The sequence below is a fragment of the Carlito syrichta genome, unplaced genomic scaffold (genome assembly GCF_000164805.1).
Source record: "Carlito syrichta isolate Samal-C Ts95f unplaced genomic scaffold, Tarsius_syrichta-2.0.1 Scaffold309206, whole genome shotgun sequence".
Lineage (NCBI taxonomy): Eukaryota > Metazoa > Chordata > Mammalia > Primates > Tarsiidae > Carlito > Carlito syrichta.
Window position 1 is genome coordinate 122,095 of NW_007253302.1, and position 23,076 is coordinate 145,170.

The 23,076-nt window shown below is 40.4% G+C and overlaps 1 protein-coding gene across 1 annotated transcript in view; it reads left to right on the forward strand.

Moving 5' to 3' along the window:
* RNF11 (ring finger protein 11) overlaps positions 1-15,346 on the forward strand; it is a 42,004-nt gene extending 26,658 nt beyond the window's left edge. Inside the window, exons 2-3 of the mRNA XM_008066975.1 lie at positions 11,497-11,666; positions 13,061-15,346. Of these exons, the coding sequence (XP_008065166.1) occupies positions 11,497-11,666; positions 13,061-13,232 (342 nt within the window). The 3' untranslated portion in view covers positions 13,233-15,346. The remainder of the gene's footprint in view (positions 1-11,496; positions 11,667-13,060) is intronic.
* Positions 15,347-23,076: the final 7,730 nt, after the last annotated feature.

Below are 23,076 nucleotides of genomic sequence, written 5' to 3' on the forward strand. Positions count from 1 at the left end.
GGAAGGATCGCCAGAGCCCAGTGGGTCAAGGCTGCGGTGGCCGGGAGTGGCTACTGCACTCCAGTCTGGGCGATGAAGTGAAACTCCAACTCAAAAAAATAAATAAATAAATAAAAGAAATACTTGAACATTAAGTAAAATTATAGAAACAAATGATAACCCATTTTCAATACTCTAATGTTCAATACTCTAATTCCAGTGTTTATTATCTTTTCTCTGAATGTAATAGCATATGTATAATAGTTCCCTAAGATGTTTTTGTATTCTTTTAATTCTTTAACACTTTTGTAAGCATTTTTCACACGTTGCCTCACAGTCTTCAGAGCTATAAATTTTGATATATGTGCTGCCGAAGTGAGCACTAGAACTATAAATTTTAAGAGCCATTAAATATTCCATTTACTCCTGTGCATTTGGGTAATTTCTTGATGTTTCGGTAAATTTCCTGTTTCTTGATGGTGACAGAAGTAGAAGAGATGGTGGGGCATATGTTTTCATCTATAAATTGTGCCAGAGAGCAGTTTCCATTTGAAAATAACTTATAAGTAATTGGCTGATAGATATCCTTGCTTAGAGCAACTTTGCATTTGGGATCTAAGATGAATAACTCTCTAGTTTTTTGTACTATCCATGTTTGTGCTGCTCACATCAGGTTGGGAAGTTTTTCCTTTCTTTTTTTGAGGTGTATTACCAAAGGACTTGAGTACAATTAAGCTTAAGGAAAAGTCTTAAAAGCAAGATTAAACCCAATTTTCCACTCCTAGACTTGTAGAGGTTGACACTTGGCGCAATCTAAGTACTCTAATAGACAAATGTCAGCATTTTCCCGTTGTTTAGTACAGTCCTAACATTAAGAACCCAGATTATTATCTGTTTTTGAATAGTACATTAGAAATAGAAATCCCTTGTGTAAAATGTACAGCTAATCTGACTAGATGTCTTAGAAAACCTAGTTGGGCTAATTTTAGGCATTCTCAAGAGACCCAGATTGCTTCAGATATGTAATCCTAAGATTCCTGCTCCTTTAAACTCAACCAAAAGCTTTTCATTGGGGTTCTGTGCAAAATTTCATATTAAAATATAGACCTTCCTATTGTTAGGGGATTTTTTTTAATGTAGGACTTTTCAAAGCAATTTTCTATAGATGGTGCTGAGACACCTGCATAACCACATGCAAAGTAAAATTGGAGCCCTTTCTTACCACATAGAAAAACTACTCAATGGTTCATTCACCTAAACGTAAACGTAAGAGCTAAAACCTCTCAAAATATAGGAGCAAATCCTTGTAAGGTTGAGCTTGGCAGAACTTTTTTTCTCAGGCTGGAGCACAGTGGCACAGTCATGGCTCACAACAGGCTTGTCAACTTCCTCTTGGGCTCAGGCAATCCTCCTGCCTCCACCTCCCAAGTAGCTGGGACTACAGGTACATGCCATCACACCTGGCTGATTTTTTTCTTTGTAGAGACATGTCTTGCTATGTTGCCTAGGCTTGTCTTAAACTCCTGGACTCAAGCAATCTTCACATTGGTCTCCCAGAGTGCTGAAATTATAGACATGAGCCAGGAATACGGTTCTGATAATGCGCTATAGTGTGGGTGAGCTTTGAAAACATGCTAAGTGAAAGTCCACTGACCACAAAAGACCACATGTTAGTGTGACTTCACATACAGGTATTCCTCATTTAATGTACCTCATTTCATTATGCTTCATAGATAATGCAGTTTTTTACAAATTGAGGGTTTGTGACAACCTTGCATCAGGCAATCTATTAGTGGCATTTTTCCAGCAGCTCACTTTGTGTGTCTGCGTCACATTTAGTAATTCTCTTAATATTTCTGACTTTTTCATTATCTGTTATAGTGGTCTGTGATCAGCTTTATTGGGGTAGTCTGGAACCACACCCATAAAGCTCTTTGTAATGCCTGCATGGGAAATGTCCAGAGTTAGGCAAATCTGTACAGAAAGAAAGCAGATTAGTAGAAGCCTAGGACTAGGAGCTTGGAGTGACTGCTAATGAGTACAGGATTTCTTTTTAAGGTAATGAAAATGTAATATTGACTAACGATGGTTGCATAATACTAGAAACCATTGAGTTGTGTATGTTAAAGGGAGAATTGTATGTGAATTACATTCCAAAGGTATTTTTTATTAAAAGTATACCTTTTGTATGCTTTTTAAAGTTTTCAATTTTTAAAGAAAGTGTATATTTTCATTGTGTACATTTAATGGACTGGTTTCCCATTTAGCTTCAAAAATTGTTATATTCCAAGAAATATACCTCGTAAAGAGTTATTTTATGCCAGGTGTGGTGGCTTAAGCCTGTAATCCCAGCACTTTAGGAAGTGGAGGCAAGAGGATTACCTAAATTTGGGGGTTGGAGACCAGCCCGAGCAACATGGCGAGACCTTATCTCTACAATAAATCAAAAAATTAACCGGGCGTGGGGACACATGCCTGTGGTTCCAGCTACTTAGAAGGCTGAGGTGGAAGAGTCACCTGAGTACAGAAGTTTGAGGTTCCAGTGGCACGCAGTGGTGAACTTGCCATTGCACTTCAGCTTGGGCAACAGAGTGAGACTCCTACTCAAAACAAACCAAAAGAGTTATTTTGCCAGACTTAGTGGCTCAGCCTGTAATCCCAGCACTTTGGGAGGCCAAGGTGAGTGGATTGCCTAAGCCTGCGGGTTCGAGACACACCTGGGCAACTTGGCGAGTCCTCCTCTCCACAACAAATCAAAAATTAGCTGGACATGGTAGCGCGCACCTGTAGGTTCTGGCTACTTGGAAGGATCGCCAGAGCCCAGCAGGTCGAGGCTGCGGTGGCCGGGAGCATGCCATTCCAACTCAAGAAAAAAAAATTATTTTGTAGAATTCCAACAAAAGTTCAACAGTTTGGAAGAAATCAAAATTTTTTAAGTATATAAAGTATAAAACAAATAATTTTTAGTGATGATTTTTGGCCTTAGTCCTCTAAAAAATTATTTTGAAAACTGAGTAGAGGACATCTGTTAAAGAGTGCAGTACAATAAATGCAATACCAGACTTCCTAGCCCTAAAGCCATCCTTTGGCTGTTATATATACATACTTTTCGGAGTTGATACATTTTTAAAAATTCTCCTTTCTTAACATCCCACCTCAAAGGCTACCTATTTTCTGACTCTGATTTTGCAAAAGAGTCCTGGGCTTATTACTCTCAGCTTTCAAACAAGAGACTTAGCATTTTCATCTTCCATTTAAGTTTAGGAGAACAATGGATATGTATGTTATATTTGAGCTGATAAAATTAACAGATGGAATACTTAAGAGAGAAAAGTTCCAGGATTATTTGGCTATTATAGAAAAAGTTCCAACAATAAACCATGTAAATCAGAGGAGTATCTCTTGGCCTACAACCACCCTGGAGGTCTGTAGGCAATTTTTTGTCAATTAGTAGATGCCATTTGTCTTCTGGAAACCACTTTGCTTGGTAGGATGAAAAAGATAGTCTAATTTAAAGAAGAAAGTGGTGGTGGTGCTTAGGATACTTATTTTTAGATAAAATTGGCCAGGGACTATGACTTGTGCCTGTAATCCCAGAACTTTGGGAGGCCATGATAGGAGGATTGCTTGAGCTCTCAGATGTTTAAGAACAACCTAGGTGACATAATAAGACCCTGTCTTTACCCAAAATCAAAACTAGCCAAATGTGGTGGCACAGGCCTGTAGTCTCATCTACTTGGGCGAGTGAAGTAGAAGGATTACCTGAGCACAGGAAGTCATGGCTGTGGTGAACTATGATTGTGCCACTGTGCTCCAGCCTGGCTGGCAGAGCAAGACCTCAACTTAAAAAAAAAAAAAAGATAGACTAGGCTCGGTGGCTCAGCTTGTAATCCCAGCACTTTGGGAGGCCGATGTGAGTGGATTGCCTGAGCCCACGGTTGGAGACCAGCCCGGGCAACTTAGTGAGACCTCATCTCTACAATAAATCAAAAATTAGCTGATCCTGGTAGCACGTGCCTGTAGTTCTGGCTACTTGGAAGCTGAGGCGGAAGGATTGCCGGAGCCTAGCAGATTGATGCTGGGGTGTCCTTAGGCATGCCACAGCACCCTAGCCTGGGCGATGGAGTGAATCTCCAACTCAAAAAAAAAAAGATAAAATTACCTCAGAAAAAAGGTGGATTATCTTATGATAAATGCAGATTAGAATAAAAAACCTGTCAAGGAACCAAGGCAGCCTCTCCCTTAGGTCTCTTACACAGGGACTCAGGGCTTTTCATTTGGGGACTCTCATACCTTTATCACTCTTCATTTCTAATCTGCCTTTGATCCCATCAGCTTCCTCATAATTTCAATTTCCGTATGCCTCCTATTATCTACTTCAGGACCTTTCAGGTCAGTTCATTCAGTTTCCCATTTCTAATTCCTAAGAAATTGACCAGGCGCAGTGGTTCATGCCTGTGATCCCAGCATTCTGGGAGATGGAGGCAAGAGGATTGCCGGAGCCCAGGGGTTCAAGACCATCCCGGGGAACTTGGTGGGCCTCATTTCTATAATAAATCAAGTAAAATTAGCCGGACATGGTGGTGCACACATGTTGTCCCAGCTACTTGGAAAGCTGAGGTGGAAGGATTACCTAAGCCCAGCAGGTTGAGGCTGCAGTGGCTGTAAGCATGCCACTGCACTCCAGCCTGGGTGACAGTGTAAGACTTCGACTTAAAAAAAAAAAAGGATCTGATTGGTTGAATTCCTCTTCATCAGCCAGGGAGGTACAAGCCATCTAATGTTGGCTAGCCTAAGGTCTGTTGCAAGGTATGCCTGCTTCAGAAGTTGTCACTTCATAGGCAATTTAGGGATAGTAAGAGCTGGTGGATGAGGTAGTTATTTTTGTTGCTTAACTGTCTCTGTATCCTCCCCTCTAAATGAGATTTAAGCTTCACAAAGGCAAACGCTTTATCTTTCTTGGTCACCACTATCTCCCCTTTGCCTAAAACATTGTCTGGAATGTGATCACGTGTTCAGTAAAGAAAATAATTGGTGCCTAGCTCAAAAGTGACCTTGATTTTAGCTGTCATGAAACGTTTAACAGGATGAATAAGCACCTAATGACTTGCTCATGCTAAGTGCAGTGATGATGCCTACAAATTGTCCCCCAAGTAGGATGCTGTATATACAACCCTGTATACTTAGTGCTCAGTGAATATTTGCATAATGAAAATAAAGCCAGCTTTTGCATTTCATTTTATTTTTTATTTCTCAACATATTTTGTAATTCTGTGTTCCATTTCTATTTTTCATTTTTATTGCTGTTAAAAAACAAGCAAACAAAACAAACTCAAGTCCACCTCTCTTAAAGCAATGCTCTTTTTCCATGCAGGCCACTCTGGTTTGCATACTTTCTCATTCAATGTAAAACCGTATCTGTCAGATCATAGATGTGATGCTGACTTTTATTCTTCTATGTGTGTACTTGTTCAGGAACTGTATATATGCTGGTTTCTGGGGGTTGGGTTTTATTTTGGGGGGGTCAAGATTCAAGGAACATCAGAAATAGAACATACATTGAGACCAACTGTCCAAATCCTCCATGTTATGGCCTTAAGTGTCAGTCTGGCAAAATTCAAAGAAAACATTTCCCAGTAGGAGGCTGCAGCTGGGAAGGGGGTGGTACCAGCAGCAGCTTGTAAGGCTATAGGGAAAAAGATCAGAAGAGCTGGAGGAAAACATCCAGCTTTTGGTGACAAGCTGCATTCTTTAGTAGTGACTTTATTTTTCCTTCATCAAAAACCAGACTTGTACTATTTCCAGCCTCAGCACATTACTTAGGCACTTCCCCCACTGCATTGTTTTAGTTTCTGAAATTATTTCATTCCCTAAATTGAATCCCAACTTTAATGCAATGCCCTTTAGAAGAACATGTTCTGCGTTCACCTGTTTCTGTCTTTCTTGGCTTAATTACCATAATATTAGGACCTGATACATTCTTGATGATGTTCATCATTTTATAGGTTCATCATTGTATATAAACAAACAACAGGAATGCCTCAGATTTTTTTTTACCAGAATATCAGACTTTTGTGTGTGTGTGTGTTTGACCCTTTGTTTTCCTTTTTTTTTTTGAGTCATGGTCTCACTCTGCTGCCCAGGTTGGAATGCAGTGGCATGATCACAACTCACTGCAGCCTCAACCTCCTGGGCTCAGGAGATCCTCCCACCTCAACCTCCTGATTAGTTTGGACTACAGGCACACTCCATCATGCCTGAGTAATTTTTTAATTTTTGTAAAGACTAGGTCTCGCTATGTTGCCCAGGCTGAGCTTGGACTCCTGGGCTCAAGCGATCCTCCCACCTTGGTCTGGGATTACAAGCATGAGCCACCAGGCCTGGCCAACACACATTTTATTCTATTCTTTTGTCTCTTATTTTTTGTGTTGTAGTCTCACTCTGTTGCACAGGCTGGAATGCAGTGGCACACTCAGGCCTCAGTCCCACTTGTAGCTGGGACTACAGGTGCAGGCCACCACACCCAGCTCATTTTTTTATTCCTTGTAGAGATGAGGTCTTGTCAAGTTGCCCAGGCTGGTCTTGAACCCCTGGGTTCAGGTAATCCTCTTGTCTCTGCCTCCTAAAGTGCTGGGCTTACAGGCATGAGCCACTGCCCGGCTGTCAACACACATTTTATTTATTTTTATTTTTATTTTTTGAGTTGGAGTCTCACTGTGTCGCCCAGGCTGAAGGGCAGTGGCACGCTCCCGGCCACCACAGCCTCGACCTGCTGGGCTCCAGCGATCCTTCAGGCTCAGCCTTCCGAGTAGCTGGAACTATAGGCGCGTGCCCTACCACGCCCGGCTAATATTTGGTTTCTTGTAGAGATGAGGTCTCGCCAAGTTGCCTATTTTTTTGACTTGGAGTCTCTGTCGCCCAGGCTGGAGTGCAGTGGCATACTCACAGCCACCCTAGCATCGACCTGCTGCGTTCCGGCAATCCTTCTGCCTCAGCCTTCCAAGTAGCTGGAACTATAGGAGCATGCTACACGCTCAGGCAGTCCACTTGCCTCAGCCTCCCAAAGTGCTGGGATTACAGGCTGAGCCACTGAGCTCAGCCCCAACACACATTTTAAGCAAATGCTTTCTTTGGGTTCTCCTTAGTTTTTGTTTTGCATGTAGACTTCTGTGGAGAACTAAAAAAAGCATAATGGAGAAAATTGTTTAAATGTATTTGAAATAGACTTCTCTGTATATTCCCTTTCTGTCTAAACTCACAAGGCAAGCACATGTAAGTCTTCTAATCAACAATGAGTAAATGGAAATTAGATAAGACTGTAAGACACTTAAGTAGATAATGGAGATAAAGGGAAGGGAGGAAGTCAGAGGAATCGGGAAGGATGAGATGTCTACCTTGGATGTCTAATGGTGTCATTATAGAAGGGCCCAGATGTTGAGCTTCTATCATATGGTAAGTGCTTTACTTACCTAGTCATTTCTCACAACAGTTTTAAGATGGATATTCTGTTTTGCTGATGAGACACCTAAGGCTCAAACATGTTAGTATTAAGTAACTTGCCTAAGGCTGCATACCTAATTAGGTGCCAGAGCAGAAATTTCATGAAATGACTGTGCCTTTTCTACTGTGCCTCTTTGTCAGTGGCCTAGATAGGCAGCATAGGAATTCTGATTTTTGAGGAGGGTGAAGAAGTAGAAAGAGATGCATAGTTTGGTTTAGGACCTCTTGAAGTTTCTGTGGGATGGGCAGGTAGAAATAATAGAGGCAACAAGTCAGGTATTGTCTCTCAGGAGAACATTCGTTGTAATTTATATCAGGTTTACCTTTTTACTTTTACTGAGGCTTAGTCCAAACCATAAACTTTCTCATTGCATGTTTACATAGTTCTTATATGTAGATGGCATATATTTCAGATTGTCCAATTTGAGATGTTCAGCTGGTAAGTATAACACAAATATTCCAAAACCCAAAAAGTTTCAAAATCTGAAACACTTCTAGTTCTAAGCATTCAGATAAGGGACACTCGTCTGTACTTAAAAGCCAAAAATCCAATGTTATGCTCCATACACAGATTTTACTAAGTATTTAGCAGTTGCCTTGTAATTCTAGGAAGTTTTTAATACAATGAAATGAAAGGTAATCTAATGGGTAGCTTTTAGTGGATAATTTTTTTAGTGACCATTACTTAACACCTATTACGTATCAGAATCTGCTAGATACTAAGGAGTCAGTGCAGAGCAGAAATACAGACAGAATCTTGTTCTCCTGGATCTAGTGGGGAAGATAAACATTCATGTTATAAGTAAATAAAATTACAATTGTGACGTGCTTTGAAGAAAAGTTAACTTGGTATGAGAGCTTGTTCTAGAGAAGAATAGTTAGGGAAGGTGTCTGAAAAAGTAATTGTTGAACTGAGCTCTGAAGGAAGAAAAGGAGGTACAATATTTAATTTGGGCAGAGTGATGAGTGGGGGAAGTACTGGAAAGTCTTCTGGGTAGAAAACAAATTGAGATTTTTGCCAGCTAGTACTTTACACACTAGAGAAGAAGTGGGAGCTTTGACCGGAGAATTAGTAATCAACACAGAAAGAAATGAACAGATTCTATCAATATTTATGTAGAAAATAAATTACAAGTTGGTGAAACATTGAATATGGGATAGGGAGAGGGAGGTGATAAGAATATCTGCCTTGCAGAACTAGGAAGATGGCCATACCATTACTGAGCTAGGGAAGCCAAGAGACCAGATTTTAGAGGGGAATTCATTTTTTTACATGTTGGAGTTTGAGGTGCTCCTAAGACATCAAGTTGGAACTGTCAGATAGAGCTTGGTAGATCTAGACTGGATGTATAAATTTGTGAATTATTTATATCTAGGTGATTTCACCTGTCAACATGGGCCTAGTTATTCGGTGAAGGGTATTGGGCAGGAGAAAAGGCCAGAACAAAGCACTGAGAAACATTCAGTGATTAGATATAAGGAGAATAAGCCTGAGAAGTAGTCTGAAAGGTAAAAGGGTTGTGATAGATGCCTAAGATGTTTTAGGCCAAGACTGTTAAAAGATATAGCTATAGTCATCTAAATGTGATGTCCCCTCACTGAAGGACAAGTTGGGACATTGTGCCTTTGTTAACATTTTGCATGTTCTTGCATAACTGCTTTGTTAACTACATTTAGGAGGTTTGGTGGCAAAACACAAGTCCTAAGGTAGAGAGACCTAGGCTTGAGTCTAAACTCTACTCATTTATTTATCTGAGTCAGCATCTCATTCTGTTGCCTAGGCTAGAGTATAGTAGCACGATCACAGCTCATCACAGCCTCAACCTGTTGGGCTCAGGTGAAAGTAGCTGGGACTACAGGCATGCACCACCATGCCCAGCTAAATTTTTTTGATCTTTTATAGAGATCAAGTCTCGCTATGTTGGCCAGGCTGGTCCAAACAATTAATTGATAAATATATCAAACCATTTAAAAACAAGTATGATAGGAATTAAAGTTTAAAATTAGGTGTTAGGCATGTGTGATAAGAAGGGTGACGCCACATGAGTCTTTAAAATATCAGGAGGGCTTAGTCATTTCCTTCCCTCAATGGTTTTTTGAAAATATGCGTTAGATTGTTAGATTATTTTAAATGTCTAGAAGTTTCCTTTGGTTTAACAAAAAAATACCAAAGGGAGAAATACATCTATAATATGACTTAAAAGATAGCTTTAATTTTTCTCTTTAATGCCTACTAATATTGCTCCATACAGTAGAGCTTTCAAGTTTTCTGTTCTGCTTTCTGTGTTCTTGTACACATAATGTGAACCACAAAGCTGAAGGAATCTAGTTCTGAAAAACACATACTTGGAGTTTATTTGCTCTAAAACAATGTAGTTATTTATTTATTTTTTAGATTTGTTTAAGGACTTAGACCCTTTGTACCTATATCTTAAACCCGTTTGCTCATGTGTATGTCATCTCATCAAAACTGGTCACATAGAATTGGAGCTGAGAGTCAGGAACGTAGTCTAGACTGGACATAGTAATTCAAGGGTTGAAGAACTCAGAGCTGGCAGAGATCACAGTATACACCATAGTCTCTGGGTATTTCGGGAGAAACCAGAAAGTCAGGGCCAAAGCCAGATATGGCAGCACTTAGCTTAAAGTCTGCAAAGAAAGTTATTTGAAGAGAAAACAACAAAGGGTTTGAATAATTTACAAATATTGGCGTTTACTAAGCTCTTAGTTATCTTATATCATCAGTCCTCTAAAGTGGGTGCTGTTATCTCCTTTATTCAAAGATATTAAGAGACTTTGCTTGAGTTGCCACAATAGAGTGGGCACTCAAATCTTATAATTTAATTCTTCAGACTGAAAAATCCCATTTTCTAAGCTAGTAGTGTTTCATTGATTCTGAGCATTTGCAAATGTAACCAGGATTAGTGTGTGATTCCTTTTAGGTCACACTCCATGCCAGCCCCTTTCCCCCAGAGTAGCTCAGCTTTCAATATTGTGATTATATGATTTCGTTGAACTGAATTGTTTTGTGTAGAAAGCTCACTGGATTAGAAGGTAAACAGAGTCCAGGCACAGTGGCTCACACCTGTAGTAATCCTAGCACTTTGAGAGTCGGAGGAGAGAGGATTGCCTGAGCCCAAGGGTTGGAGACCAGCCTGGGAAACTTGGCAAGACCTCACCTCTACAATAAATTTTTTAAAAATTAGCTGGGTGTGGGGGCGCATGCCTGTGGTTTCAGCTACCTGGAAGGCTGAGGTGGAAGGATCACCTGAGCCTGGCAGGTAGCCGTGAGCATGCCACTGCACTCCAGCCTGGGTGACAGAGTGAGACTCTGACTCAAAAAAAAAAAAAAAAAAGCCAGAAAGTGAACAGAATCCTAATTGTAGAATTCATAATTATATGACTATAGGTAAGTTTGGGCTATAAAATGGGAATGCTGGTCTTCATATTCTCTTTTTATATGGTTTTACAAGTTTCTCACAACAGTATCTAATCTTATTAAACAGATAATAAATGGACTTTAAGGTTATTGTCTAGATGGAAAGAAAAAAGGTCTATAATGGCCAGTTCTGGTATACTGAGGCGACAATGCCATTGCAACTGACAGAATGTCAATTTTGCATATTGAGTATATTCCTACTGGTTAATTGCATGGAAGATATATTTATCTGTTCACGTATTAGGAACGAATGTATCTAGGTTGTATGATATGGTCTTCATGTGGAAACACTTCAGTTAACATCCCAAGCCGGTTTTTTAATGAGTCCTGTATTTATATCCTTTAAAAGTAGGTCAGATATCTCAGTGTGAATGTTTTGGTGTGTATTTATGTTTTATTCCAGTAGCTAAAGTTAAGGCAGGGTGAAACACAATCAAACTGCTGCGTACTGGCCCAGCCTCCAACAACTCCCCACAGCTCCCTTTCCCTTCTACCCCTGGCCAAAAAGAAAAGATAACAATCCCCAGCAAGCAAGCTTTAAAAAATAACCTCTTTTCCCCCTGTTTTTTAATACTTAGGAACAAGTTCCAGTTCCAGTCTATCATCCAACACCTAGCCAGACTCGGCTAGCAACTCAGCTGACTGAAGAAGAACAAATTAGGATAGCTCAAAGAATAGGCCTTATCCAGCATCTGCCTAAAGGAGTTTATGACCCTGGAAGAGATGGATCAGAAAAAAAGATCCGAGAGTAAGTTTTAATAAGTTTATATGTTTTGACGTTCTAGTTTTAGAGATCTGCTTTTGGAGAATTACTAATTTTTTCCCCCTTTCCCCTTCCCATCTCAGTGTGAGAAAAATTTGCTTTTTCTCTTGCACTTTAGACGTCAGACATGTTATATATTAGAGCACCTCAGCTAATGAAAAAGAATGTTTAAATATAACAGTTAAGAAGAATTTTCGTGTAAAAATTCTCCATCCAATAAATAATGGTGTAAATTCTGACCAATATGAACTAGCACCAACATTTCTGGTGGCCATGTCAACTGGATTTTGGAAAGCAGTTTGACAATATTTCAAGGATATACCCTTTGAGACAGTTCTAAACTCCTTGTGATAGTAGTCCTAAGGATATATTCCAAAACATGTATCTCACCCCCACTGCTAGAGCTTTTTGCACGAAGTATTTGCAATCTTATTTGGTGAAAATGCAAGCTGCATAATTGTCCAACAGTCAAGGTATACTTTAGTAAACCATGATACAGGAATACTTCGGTAGATAATGCTGCTAGACTTCTGAAATGCTGTGGGTTGCTTCTTGGACCAGTAGAAGGGTGCAATGAACTCAAAACCAAGGTTAATAAAGAGAGCTTTACTTTACAGCAGTCCAATTTCACCTAGCTGAAATTAGTACTGTTTTTACAGTTAGTTATTAAAATGAAAACGACCTTACTTCAGCATTACACTAAAAATTCAGTATGATGAAGCCGGGCTCGGTGGCTCAGCCTGTAATCCCGCACCTTTGGGAGGCTGAGGTGAGTGGATTGCCTGAGCCCGTGGGTTCGAGATCCGCCTGGGCAGCGAGACCTCATCTCTACAATAAATTAAAAAATCAGCCGGGCATGGTAGCACATGCCTATAATTCCGGCTACTCAGAAGGCTGAGGCGGAAAGATCGCCGGAGCCCAGCAGGTCGAGGCTGCGGTGGCCGGGAGCGGCCACTGCACTCCAGTCTGGGTGACAGAGTGAGACTCCAACTCAAAAAAAAAAAAATTCAGTATGATGAAACAAAGTTGGTCTACCTGGTGTTTTCCTACCTAAAGCATCACATTCCCCTTAAGGTATCTCCTGTAATGTGTAACTGTTTTATAAGCACAGCAATGAACTTTATCCTTATGTGGTCTATTTCTCTTTGCTCTGATTGTTCCTAATCCCTATAAGTTCTCAGGGCATTGAAATAAGAGAATATGGATGCATCAAACTAGGAAAAAAATTAATTTGCATATTTTGATTATGAGATGAAAGGTAAACCATTCTCATGTGTTGCTCAGATTAATGCTGTTTTTGTAATAAAATTTTAAGAGTTTTCTGAATTGTCACTTCTCTAAAAATGTCTTCTGATTTGTCTCTCTCTCTCCCCCAACAGATGTGTGATCTGTATGATGGACTTTGTTTATGGGGACCCAATTCGATTTCTGCCGTGCATGCACATCTATCACCTGGACTGTATAGATGACTGGTTGATGAGATCCTTCACGTGCCCCTCCTGCATGGAGCCAGTTGATGCAGCACTGCTTTCATCCTATGAGACTAATTGAGCCAGGGTCTCTCGTCTGACTTCAAGTGAACCATCATTTTTGGTGGTTTTGATCTTTTGTCACTGAGCCCAAAGAGCCAGGGATTAGGAATTAAGATCCTGCACAAAAGTTTCCTAAAAATTCCTGGATGGCTGCAGATGTTGGGGGAAAGTACGTGATATTTTAGAAACTTAGGGGGAAAAGTAGGATGGTATTTTTGTGTAAAGCCTTGACCCAGTGTTTAAAAATATAATTGTATTTAGATCTTGTTATTGTTCCAGTACATAGGAATTGTGTAAAGTGTTACAGCAGCTGTATATGTTTAAATTGTGTGTGTTGAAGATTAGGAAAAAGATAGTGGTTATTTTTCCTAAATGAAATAACATTCTTCTCCCTCTACCCCCCACCCAAATTCTTTTCTGAAGTTGCTGGCATTTGGGTCAAGGTTTTATTAAAAGCTACATTTTGTAACACTGGCACAAAAAAAGTAGTTTTAAGCTTGTTTGCACAGTTATTTTTTTCCATTGGAAATGGAATTCATTGCCTTAGGTCTTTTTAAATAGTGTATTATTATCGTTGGGGCTGGCTCTATGCTTGAAAACCAGTTTATTTATAACCTGTTATAAGTGCTATATTCTGTTTGCAGTTAGGAAATGCAGAATTCAAAGTGATCTCCTAGCTTGTAAGCAAACTGAGATGCACTATCCCTTTTCTATAAAAAGATTAATTAATGTGTCAAGAAACCAACTCTAGTGAAGTGAGGTTTAATATTACCCTCTCCTATGTGTTTTATCTAATTATTTTGGTTGTTAATATGGTGATAATTGAAGGTCCAGGTAAATTTTAAATGTTAAGAATTCTGATTTATTGAACTTGAGTTATGCCACCATGTTTATGTAACAATGGAAGTGACATCATGGTGAAATTTAACAAGAAGGAATTTCTCCGTTGTAGTAACTTTGGTTTATTCTTTCCTGTGACCTCCTTCCTTCTTGTCTTGAACCATAGCAAAAGGATACTGCATCTCTCGTTACTGTAGTGCTGAGGTTATTGAAGTTATATAAAACACGTCTCAGTCTCTGTTTCTTGGAAAGGTATCTGTTAAGTCCTGCTAGCTGACTGACAAGACTAAGCAGGGAGAATAAAGAAATGTGTTTCATATTTTGCACACAAATGCAGGATTTATATAACCACATGACTTCCTAGTTGTGATCTCAAAAAAGAAGGAATTACTCCTTTTCTCTTGCAATTAATGTAAGAATACTTTAAATCTCCAAGCTTCTGAAGTGTTAGAGGTAGAGATGGTCTAGTAAAGATGTAGTGGTCATGTTTTATCCAGTTAGCATGTGTTTATTTTTTTATATACTCAGAGGTGACTTATTTGTTTCACTCAGTGATATTAGAGCTGAAAATCATTCATTAAGCAGAAGGAGAAGCTGTCTCAACCTAACAAATCAGAAGTGTTTCTTCTTCTTATTTTATATTGAGTTGAATATTTGACTCTTAACACTTTTCTACGTACAAAACACAAGTATTGCAAAGGTTCTTCATAATTGCATTGTAGAGGAACTTAGTATGTCATAAGTACTTTGTAAAGATTTGACATTCAACTGTAGTATCCGTATGTTGCTTAATTTCCTTATGAGTCCCATGGTAGAAAGATTTAAGGATGAAATTGAGAAAAATGGAAAGAAACTAGATGATTAGGTTGTGTAAAATTGTTACATGTATCTTGCTTAAACTTCTGTTCATTAATTTATATCCACCCAATTACATAAAGCAAATTTTGAGGAAACAACTGAAGTTGTGCAATATTTTCAGTGATAATTGCTTTTTTATTCTTGTGTTTTCTACTTAAACATAATGTCTATGTCATCAGTTCTAGTCAGACTTTTTTTTCTAGATTGTCAAAATTGGTAAATGAACTTTTTATATCGTCTTCCATGTTGCAGTTAGTCTTTCTTTATGACAAGGCTTCTTTCACAGAAGTTTGATATTGAAGGAAGCAGCATTGACAGAAAGCTTTGCTTTTAGGCACTTTGTATTCTTTAACATTGTTCTTTACATACTATGTTAAGAACCACCAATTTTGGGTTTTACTGAGTTGTTAAATAAAGTTATGATACAGCTGTGAAGGGCTAAAGTTAGTTAATTTTTATAAGAATATTCTTTAAGATACCTAATCCTTTAAAATAATTGTATAATAATTACTTATTTTAAAATTAATTTTAAATCTCTAGGTATATATACTTTTGAAAAGTATTTTTTTATTGCTTGACTTTTAATATCACCCAGTCATATACTTAGAGGCTTGCTAGCTTCAAAGTTTCTAAAGCCACATAATCAGCATAAACTATTTATTTAGATATGGGCAAGATGTGTTCAAGCTTGGCTGTGAGATTTGAAATGTCTGAAAAGCCTGACCAGGAAGAAATAAAATAATCTTATTCTTTTGAATATAAGACCCATCAAGTTGAAGTACATTCTGATACTTATATTTTAGTTCACACAAACTATTTTTAATTCTGTGTCTTTTATAGGAAATCTCTTAAACCTATTGTAGAATAATTGTCCTCTAATGTTGGAGTCTACCCCATGATAGAAAACAAGATGTTTCTGTAGAATAGTAAGCATTGAGGTCACAGATTCTCTATATACAAAGTTCCTTCATAAGGAAGCAAGGTTTTTGTTTTTTGTTTTTGAGTCAGAGTTTCACTCTCACCCAGGCACACGCTCATGGCCATTGCAGCCTTGACCTGCTGGTCTCCGGAGATCCTTCCGCCTCAGCCTTCCTAGTAGTTGGAACTGCAGGCATGCGCCACCACACCCAGCTAATTTTTTGATTTATTGTAGAGATGAGGTCTCACCAGGTTGCCCAGACTGGTCTCGAACTTGTGGGCTCAGGCATTCCTCTCAACTCAGCCTCCCAAAGTGTTGGGATTATAGGTGTGAGCCACCATGCCCGGCCAGGAAGCAAGCATTTTTTAAAAGGGGTAACACCTAATAAAGTACAGTAATCCTCCTTTACCTGCAGTTTTGCTCTCCATGTTTTCAGTTACCTGCATGGTACAGGTCGGTACAAGAGGATATTTTCAGTGAGCAAGAGAGCGCATTCACATAGCTTCCATTGCAGTATAGTGTCATTTGTATAAATATTTGCCAGTACTGTTTTACTAATATTGTTGTTAATTTCTTACTGTGTCTATAAGTCAAACTTTGTCATAGTTATGTGTACATAGGAAAAAACTATATATAGGGTTCTGTACTATCTGTGATTTCAGACATGCACTGAGGGTCTTGGAAAGTATACTCCAGGGATAAAGGGGCATGGAACTCCTGTGGTCAAAAGCAGAGTGCTGGGGGTCTTGAGACTGCAAGTGTAAACAGGAGAGAAGGTTGAGTTTCTTTAGCATAAGTCAGAAATATAGACTGTTTGCCTGCCTCTGTTTACAAAAGCAACGGGTAGCAATCATTTCTCGGAGTCAGTCAACTACACTTGCATTTACAAAATGCATCTGAGTTGATGTAATAACCTCAACTAATTTTTTTAAGCCTTAGCTTTTGAAATTAGTGGACATGAGAAAAGTTAGATTTTTGGTTAGTGTGTCCTGAAGTAATAAACCGTGTTGTGATTGGTCTTTCATTTATTTGCCTAAATTTAATAGTTATCTACTGTTTTACTGAATGGGGAGAGAGTTTATAACCCTTCTTGCACTTTCCTTCGTGAAACTCTCCTGCTTCAGACTCAACTAGACCTCCCCAAGACACATAGGTGCCAGTTTTATGTTTAAAGTACTTTTACCCTTTAGAGTTGGTACTGTTTTGTGGCTGGGCACAGTGGCTCACACCTGGAATCCCAGCACTTTGGGAGCCCAGGGTAGGAGGATTACTTGAGCCCAGGAGTTTGAGGCCAGTCTGGGCAATACAGTGAGACCTCATCACTGTTAACTATTGGAATGTGACCTGTTATCAGGCTGAAAATGGAGAAAGAAACAGTCCTGGATTCAGGATACCTCTGGTATGGCTGGCATGGGTCTGAGAGTCATCAGCCCTTCCTCAGCAATGGTCTTCAGCAGGCTGCATTATCGATTAATCATTTGGGAGGCTTAACTGAACTCCCGAATTTTCCCTCTTGGCCCCAGTTTCTAAATATTTTGCCTTTGAAGTTGTGTTTCCATCAACTTCTTGCCCCTTTTAGACACAAGAGGCAGTTTGACTATCTTGCTCCCTTCAGGAATGAATCAGTATTATAAGGCTAGCCTGCCTTTTAAAAGATCGGAACTGCCTGTTTATCTCTTGAAGAGGTAAATAAAACTTAAGAGTTGAATAAATGCTTGTTAAATATAGCACAGAGTCAAAATGTCCTACCTATAAATTTTTCATTATTGCATCACTGCTTGACCTGCTTTAATTATTTTTTTTTTTGAAGTGCAGTGACATGCTCACAGCCACTGCAGCCTCGACCTGCTGGGCCTAGGTGATCCTTCCGCCTCAGCCTTCCAAGTTGACCTGCTTTTAAGGTGTGGTTTTCCTGGGCAGTATCAAAAAGTCTCTGGAGGAAGTTTTTTCTCAGTTCTGTATATGTCAAAAGTCTGAAGTGAAAGAAGCGCAGAGGAAAGCGCACTGAAGTAGAAGTCCAAGCATGAGTTCTCTCTAATCCCAAGCCAGTTGTTTGGGTGATTCCAGGCAAGTCATTTAAGCCACATCCTCTTAGGCCAGGACAACCAGAGCACAACTGCTGAGTGCTCTGGTTAGTGAAGACCCCTGTGGCATCAGAGTGGGAGAGAAGAACCAGATCTATATTTTTAAATAGGCTTTCCAAACTGATTCTGACTCACCAGCGAGTTTCAGAACCATTGGTAGATGACCCCTTCCCAGGTTAATGTGAAATGACGGTTGGTACATTTTTTGTTTCCTAAAAAAATTGCCTAAGTATCAGGTTGAAAATAATAGCAGTATGGATCACTTGTTGATTATTCAGAGATCGATTGCCCAGGCAAGATTATCCAGACAGTTTGCTTTTCCATTTGTCCTTCAGCTATTTCCTAGAGCTTTTGCATGGACACAGAAAACCCAAATGAGTCCCTTTGCAGCCAATCCAGAAAATTTTCATTAGGGGCACCAGTGAAATTTTACAAGAGGGGTTTGGGATTGATCGACACAGTTTAATAATTGTCCACATTGATCTTGTTTGCTTATCACACTGAACAGAAGGTGCTGGCTCAGGACAACAGCTGAACGCATCTGACTAATGTTAGTAATGGACTGAAACCATTTATCGTGTCTTCACAAAAATTTTTTAAAGTAACTGGGAGACTATCTTTGCTTTTCTGTTTCTTGAGAAAAATTACTGTTCACTGGTGGATTTAGTCATCTTTGGATGATTTCCGTAGAGAATTTGTTTTGGTTTTGGATGAAAGAGCATTAGCAATAAGGTACACATTTTAGGCATCTGAAACTGATTGTGGTGGAAGGCAGACCATCACCTATTTGCTTTGAACCCTTTCTGTAACAGTGGCTCCAGATTTCTTGGCACTGAGAAAAAGGAGTTGACAAAGATAACTAAGGGCCTTCCCTAAGAGTCTGGGCATGGTAGTGGATACTCTGAATGCCTGTAAGAAGATGCAAAGAAAAAGTTCAACTTCTCTCCGGGGGCCACCATACTAGCTAGTCTGGTCAGTTAAGACCCAAAAGTAAGTTGTAGGCATTCTGTGAACTGGGAAGACTGGACTGTGCCACCAGAAAGACATTGAGATTGGCTATATTCTGCCAATTCCAGAGTTAGAGCCAGTCCTTCAGCTTTGAAACAGTGCTTAATAATGATCCTCTGTCCACAAGCAAACCAGTTAATAGCCACAGTCTTACCATGTACAGTGTGTGGGGAAGGGAAGTTGTTTTTCACAAGCCCTTTGGTCCTCTAACGCGCAATCACTATCTATAGTGTTATCTTGGCATGAGGAAGAGTAATTACAAACATTCTTTCTGGTTGTGAGACAAGTGCTACGCTAGTGAGACATTTCCAAAGGGCCATTAAATAATGTAAGTCCCGCTCTCAGGACTCTTAAACTTTTGAGTTAATGGCTTTGAAGATATCTTTGAAGTAAGAAACTCCCTGTTCCTAGTTATGGATTTTGTTACATGGGTTTCTGATTTGTAAGGAGCAATGCCAATTTACATTGAGTCTTAGTGCCTGATTGTAACTGAGCATGTTGGAAGCATTCTCTAGACCGGGCATGGCAACTCACTTGTAATCTCAACACACTGGGAGGCTTAGGCAGGAGGATTTGTTGAGCTCAGGAGTTCGAGACTAGCCTAGGCACAGCAAGACTCTGTCTCTACAAGAAAAAAAAAAAGTAGCCAGGTGTGTGGTACATGCCTGTAGATCCAGCTACTCGGGAGGCTGAGGAGGGAGGATTGCCTGAGCCCAGGAGGTCAGGACTGCAGTGAAGTGTGATCATACCACTGCACTCCAACCTGGGCGACATATTGAGACCCCAACTCAAAAATAGCAAAAAGCATCCTCTTTTCCCCCTAGGCTTATTAGTAACTTGTGACAGGAAGATGCAGTATTTTCATTGGCCATTCAGACAGACCAGAAGCAGTGGGTGCTGGAAGTGAGCCTCCGCATTTTTTTTTTTTTTTTTTTTTTTGAGTTGGAGTCTCACTCTCACCCAGACTGTAGTGCAGTGGCCGCTCCCGGCCACCGCAGCCTTGACCCACTGGGCTCCAGCGATCCTTCCCCCTCAGCCTTCCAAGTAGCTGAAACTACAGGTGTGCGCTACCACACCCGGCTAATTTTTTATTTATTGTAGAGATGAGGTCTCGCCAAGTTGCCCAGGCGGGTCTCGAAACCGCGGGCTCAGGCAATCCACTCACCTCAGCCTCCCAAAGGCGCGAGATTACAGGCTGAGCCACCAAGCCCAACTGAACCTTTGTATTTAACCCTATATAATCTATCCTTCACACAGCAGCTAAAATAACTTTAAATGAATAAATTAGATGATGTTATTTCTCTACTTAAAACTTGAATAGCTTTCCATGGTGCTGAGAAAAGCCCAAACTCCTTAACAGAATTGACTTGGCTTTCTGCCTCTTGGTTTCCTACTACCATCTAGCCTGCCTCTGTACCTTCTTAAAATGTCTAGTTCTCTTCTTGTCTCAAGTTCTTTTTTGCACTGTAATATCTGCCCTGAAGCTTATCATTCCCACATGTTTAGAGAGCTGATTTCTTATCCTCTAGACCAAATGCATCCCATTTACAGACATGTTGTTGGACCATTTCATTGCTGTGTGAACATCAACAAACCTAGATGGTGTAGCCTACCACTCAGCTAAGCTACATGGTCTAGGCTTTTGCTCCTAGGCTGCAAATCTCTAGCATGCTCCTGGATTTAATACGTAGGTAGCTGTAACACAGTAGTAGTTGTGCATCTAAACATAGAAAAGGTATGAGAAAAATACAGTATACAAGATAAAAATGGAACACCGGTATAGGGCATTTACTGTGAATGAAACTTGCAGGACTAGAAATTGCTCTGGGTGAGCCAGTGAGTGGTGAGTGAATGTCAAGGTCTAGGACAACACACTGTTGTAGGTTTTATAAACACTAGTACACTTAGGCTACGCTAAATTTATTTTTTTAGGATTTTTCTTTAATAATAAATCAACCTCGCCGGGCTCGATGGCTCAGCCCGTAATCCCGCGCCTTTGGGAGGCTGAAGTGAGTGGATTGCCTGAGCCCGCGGATTCGAGACTCGCCTGGGCAACTTGGCGAGACCTCATCTCTACAATAAATCAGAAATTAGCTGGGCATGGTAGCGCGCGCCTGTAGTTCCAGCTACTTGGAAGGCTGAGGTGAATCGATCGCCGGAGCCCAGCAGGTTGAGGCTGCGGTGGCTGGGAGTGGCCACTGCACTCCAGTCTGGCGACAGAGTGAGACTCCAACTCAAAATAATAATAATAATAGTAAATCAACTTTAGCTTACTATAACTTGACTTGATAAACTTTCTAATGTTTAAAATCTGTTTGTAATAACACTTAGAACACCAACACGTTGTAGAGCTGTACTAAAATACTGTCTTTGGATCCTTATTCTTTTTTTCTGTTTAAACATTTATTTTTACTTTTTAAACCTCTTTGTTAAAAAAACAAGACACAAACACACACATGAGCCTAGGCCTACACAGGGTCAGGAGCATCCATACCACTTTCTTCCACATATTGTTCCGCTGGAAGGGTTTCAGGGCAGTAACAGGCAGGGAGCTGCCATCTCCTATGATAACAATGCCTGCTTCTGGAACACCCAAGGGACCTGCCTGAGGCTATTTTACAGTTAACTTTTTTTGTAAGTAGTATATTCTAAAAAAAAAGTGTCATGTATATAAGTACATAAGCCAGTAACAGTCATTTGTTATCATTATCAATAATTGTGTACTGTACATAATTGTATGTGATTTTGTTTTGTTTTGTTTTGGAGACAGAGTCTTACTCTATCACACCGGGTGGAGTTCCATGGCATGATCATAGCCCATTGCAACCTCTAATTCCTGGACTTGAGATCATACCGCATTAGCCTCCCAAGTAGCCAGGATTATAGGCATGTACCACCACATCTGACTGATCTTTTAAATCTTTTTGTAGAGGTAGAAAATAAAAGAGAGATCTTGCCATGTTACTCAGGCTGGTCTCAAACTCTTGGCCCCAAGTGATCCATCCACCTTCCTCCCCAAGTGCTGGGATCACAGGTGTGAATCACAGGCACACAGCTTGTGCTATTCTTTTATAGAACTGACAGCACAGTAGGTGTGTTTACACCAGCATCACCGAAGACACGTGAGTAATGTGTTGCGATAGGAGTGCCCCAGCCATGACGTCACTAGGAGACAAGGCTTTTTCAGCTCCCTTAAGATATGAGAACACCATCGTATTGACTGAAACATCCTCATGGAGAGCATAACTAATGCTCGGCTCTAATTCTTTGTTGCCTCCTGTATCTTCCCTATCAGAAGAAGTTTCAAGAGAGCAGGGCAGTAGGTGCTCAAGAGATACTTATTAAATGAAGGAAAGAAGCGAATGGGGCGAAGAGGGGTTCTCCGGAGATTCCCACTGGAAAATCAGGATCTTGTAGAGGAGTTTGGAGGGTGACAAGGAGCAGGACAAAGGCAAAGCCCTCCTGAGTGAAGCCCTTGTCTCTATCCAATGCCACAGGCCACGCACATGTCATGCTTAATGGTGTGTGAGCTTTGGAAAGAAAGAGCCCAGTCATGGGTGTGTAGTGTTTGTTTGCCCGGTACCCTGCCTTCCCTCTCAGGAACGACCCCTACTGAGCATAGGCCCAAAAGTGGGCCGAGTGTAGCGCCTCACTCCCCCTCTAAGGCAGCGTTCCCGAATTTCAGCGTGCATCAGATTTCACCTGCAGGTCTTGCCGAAACTCAGCGTCTGCTGGGCCTCAGCCCTACAGTTTCTAGTTCTGGGTGGGGTCTGAGAATTTGTAGTTCTAACAAGTTCCCAGGTGATGCCAAAGCACTGGTCTGGGACTGCACTTGGAGAACGAACCACTTGCCTGAGGGTTGGACATCTGAGCCAAGCCAGACTGATTGTCCTTAGCAAGGATGTTTCACACTGAAGTTAGCAGAAGAAGCCCTTTTCTTTGCTGGTCGGCAGCTATAAGGACATGAGGCCTAAACTGCCCTTACCCTTGCCATGCAGAGAAGCCAGTTCAAAAGATTAAATCTAACCCAGGCGCAAAGCTAAGAGAGGGAGCAGCCTTGGGGTGGTACTGGTGCCCCCAATTCAGTTATCCCCCAGGCCAAGCCCACCACTGCCTTCACATCATATATGTGGGCCAGCATATTCACCTCAATA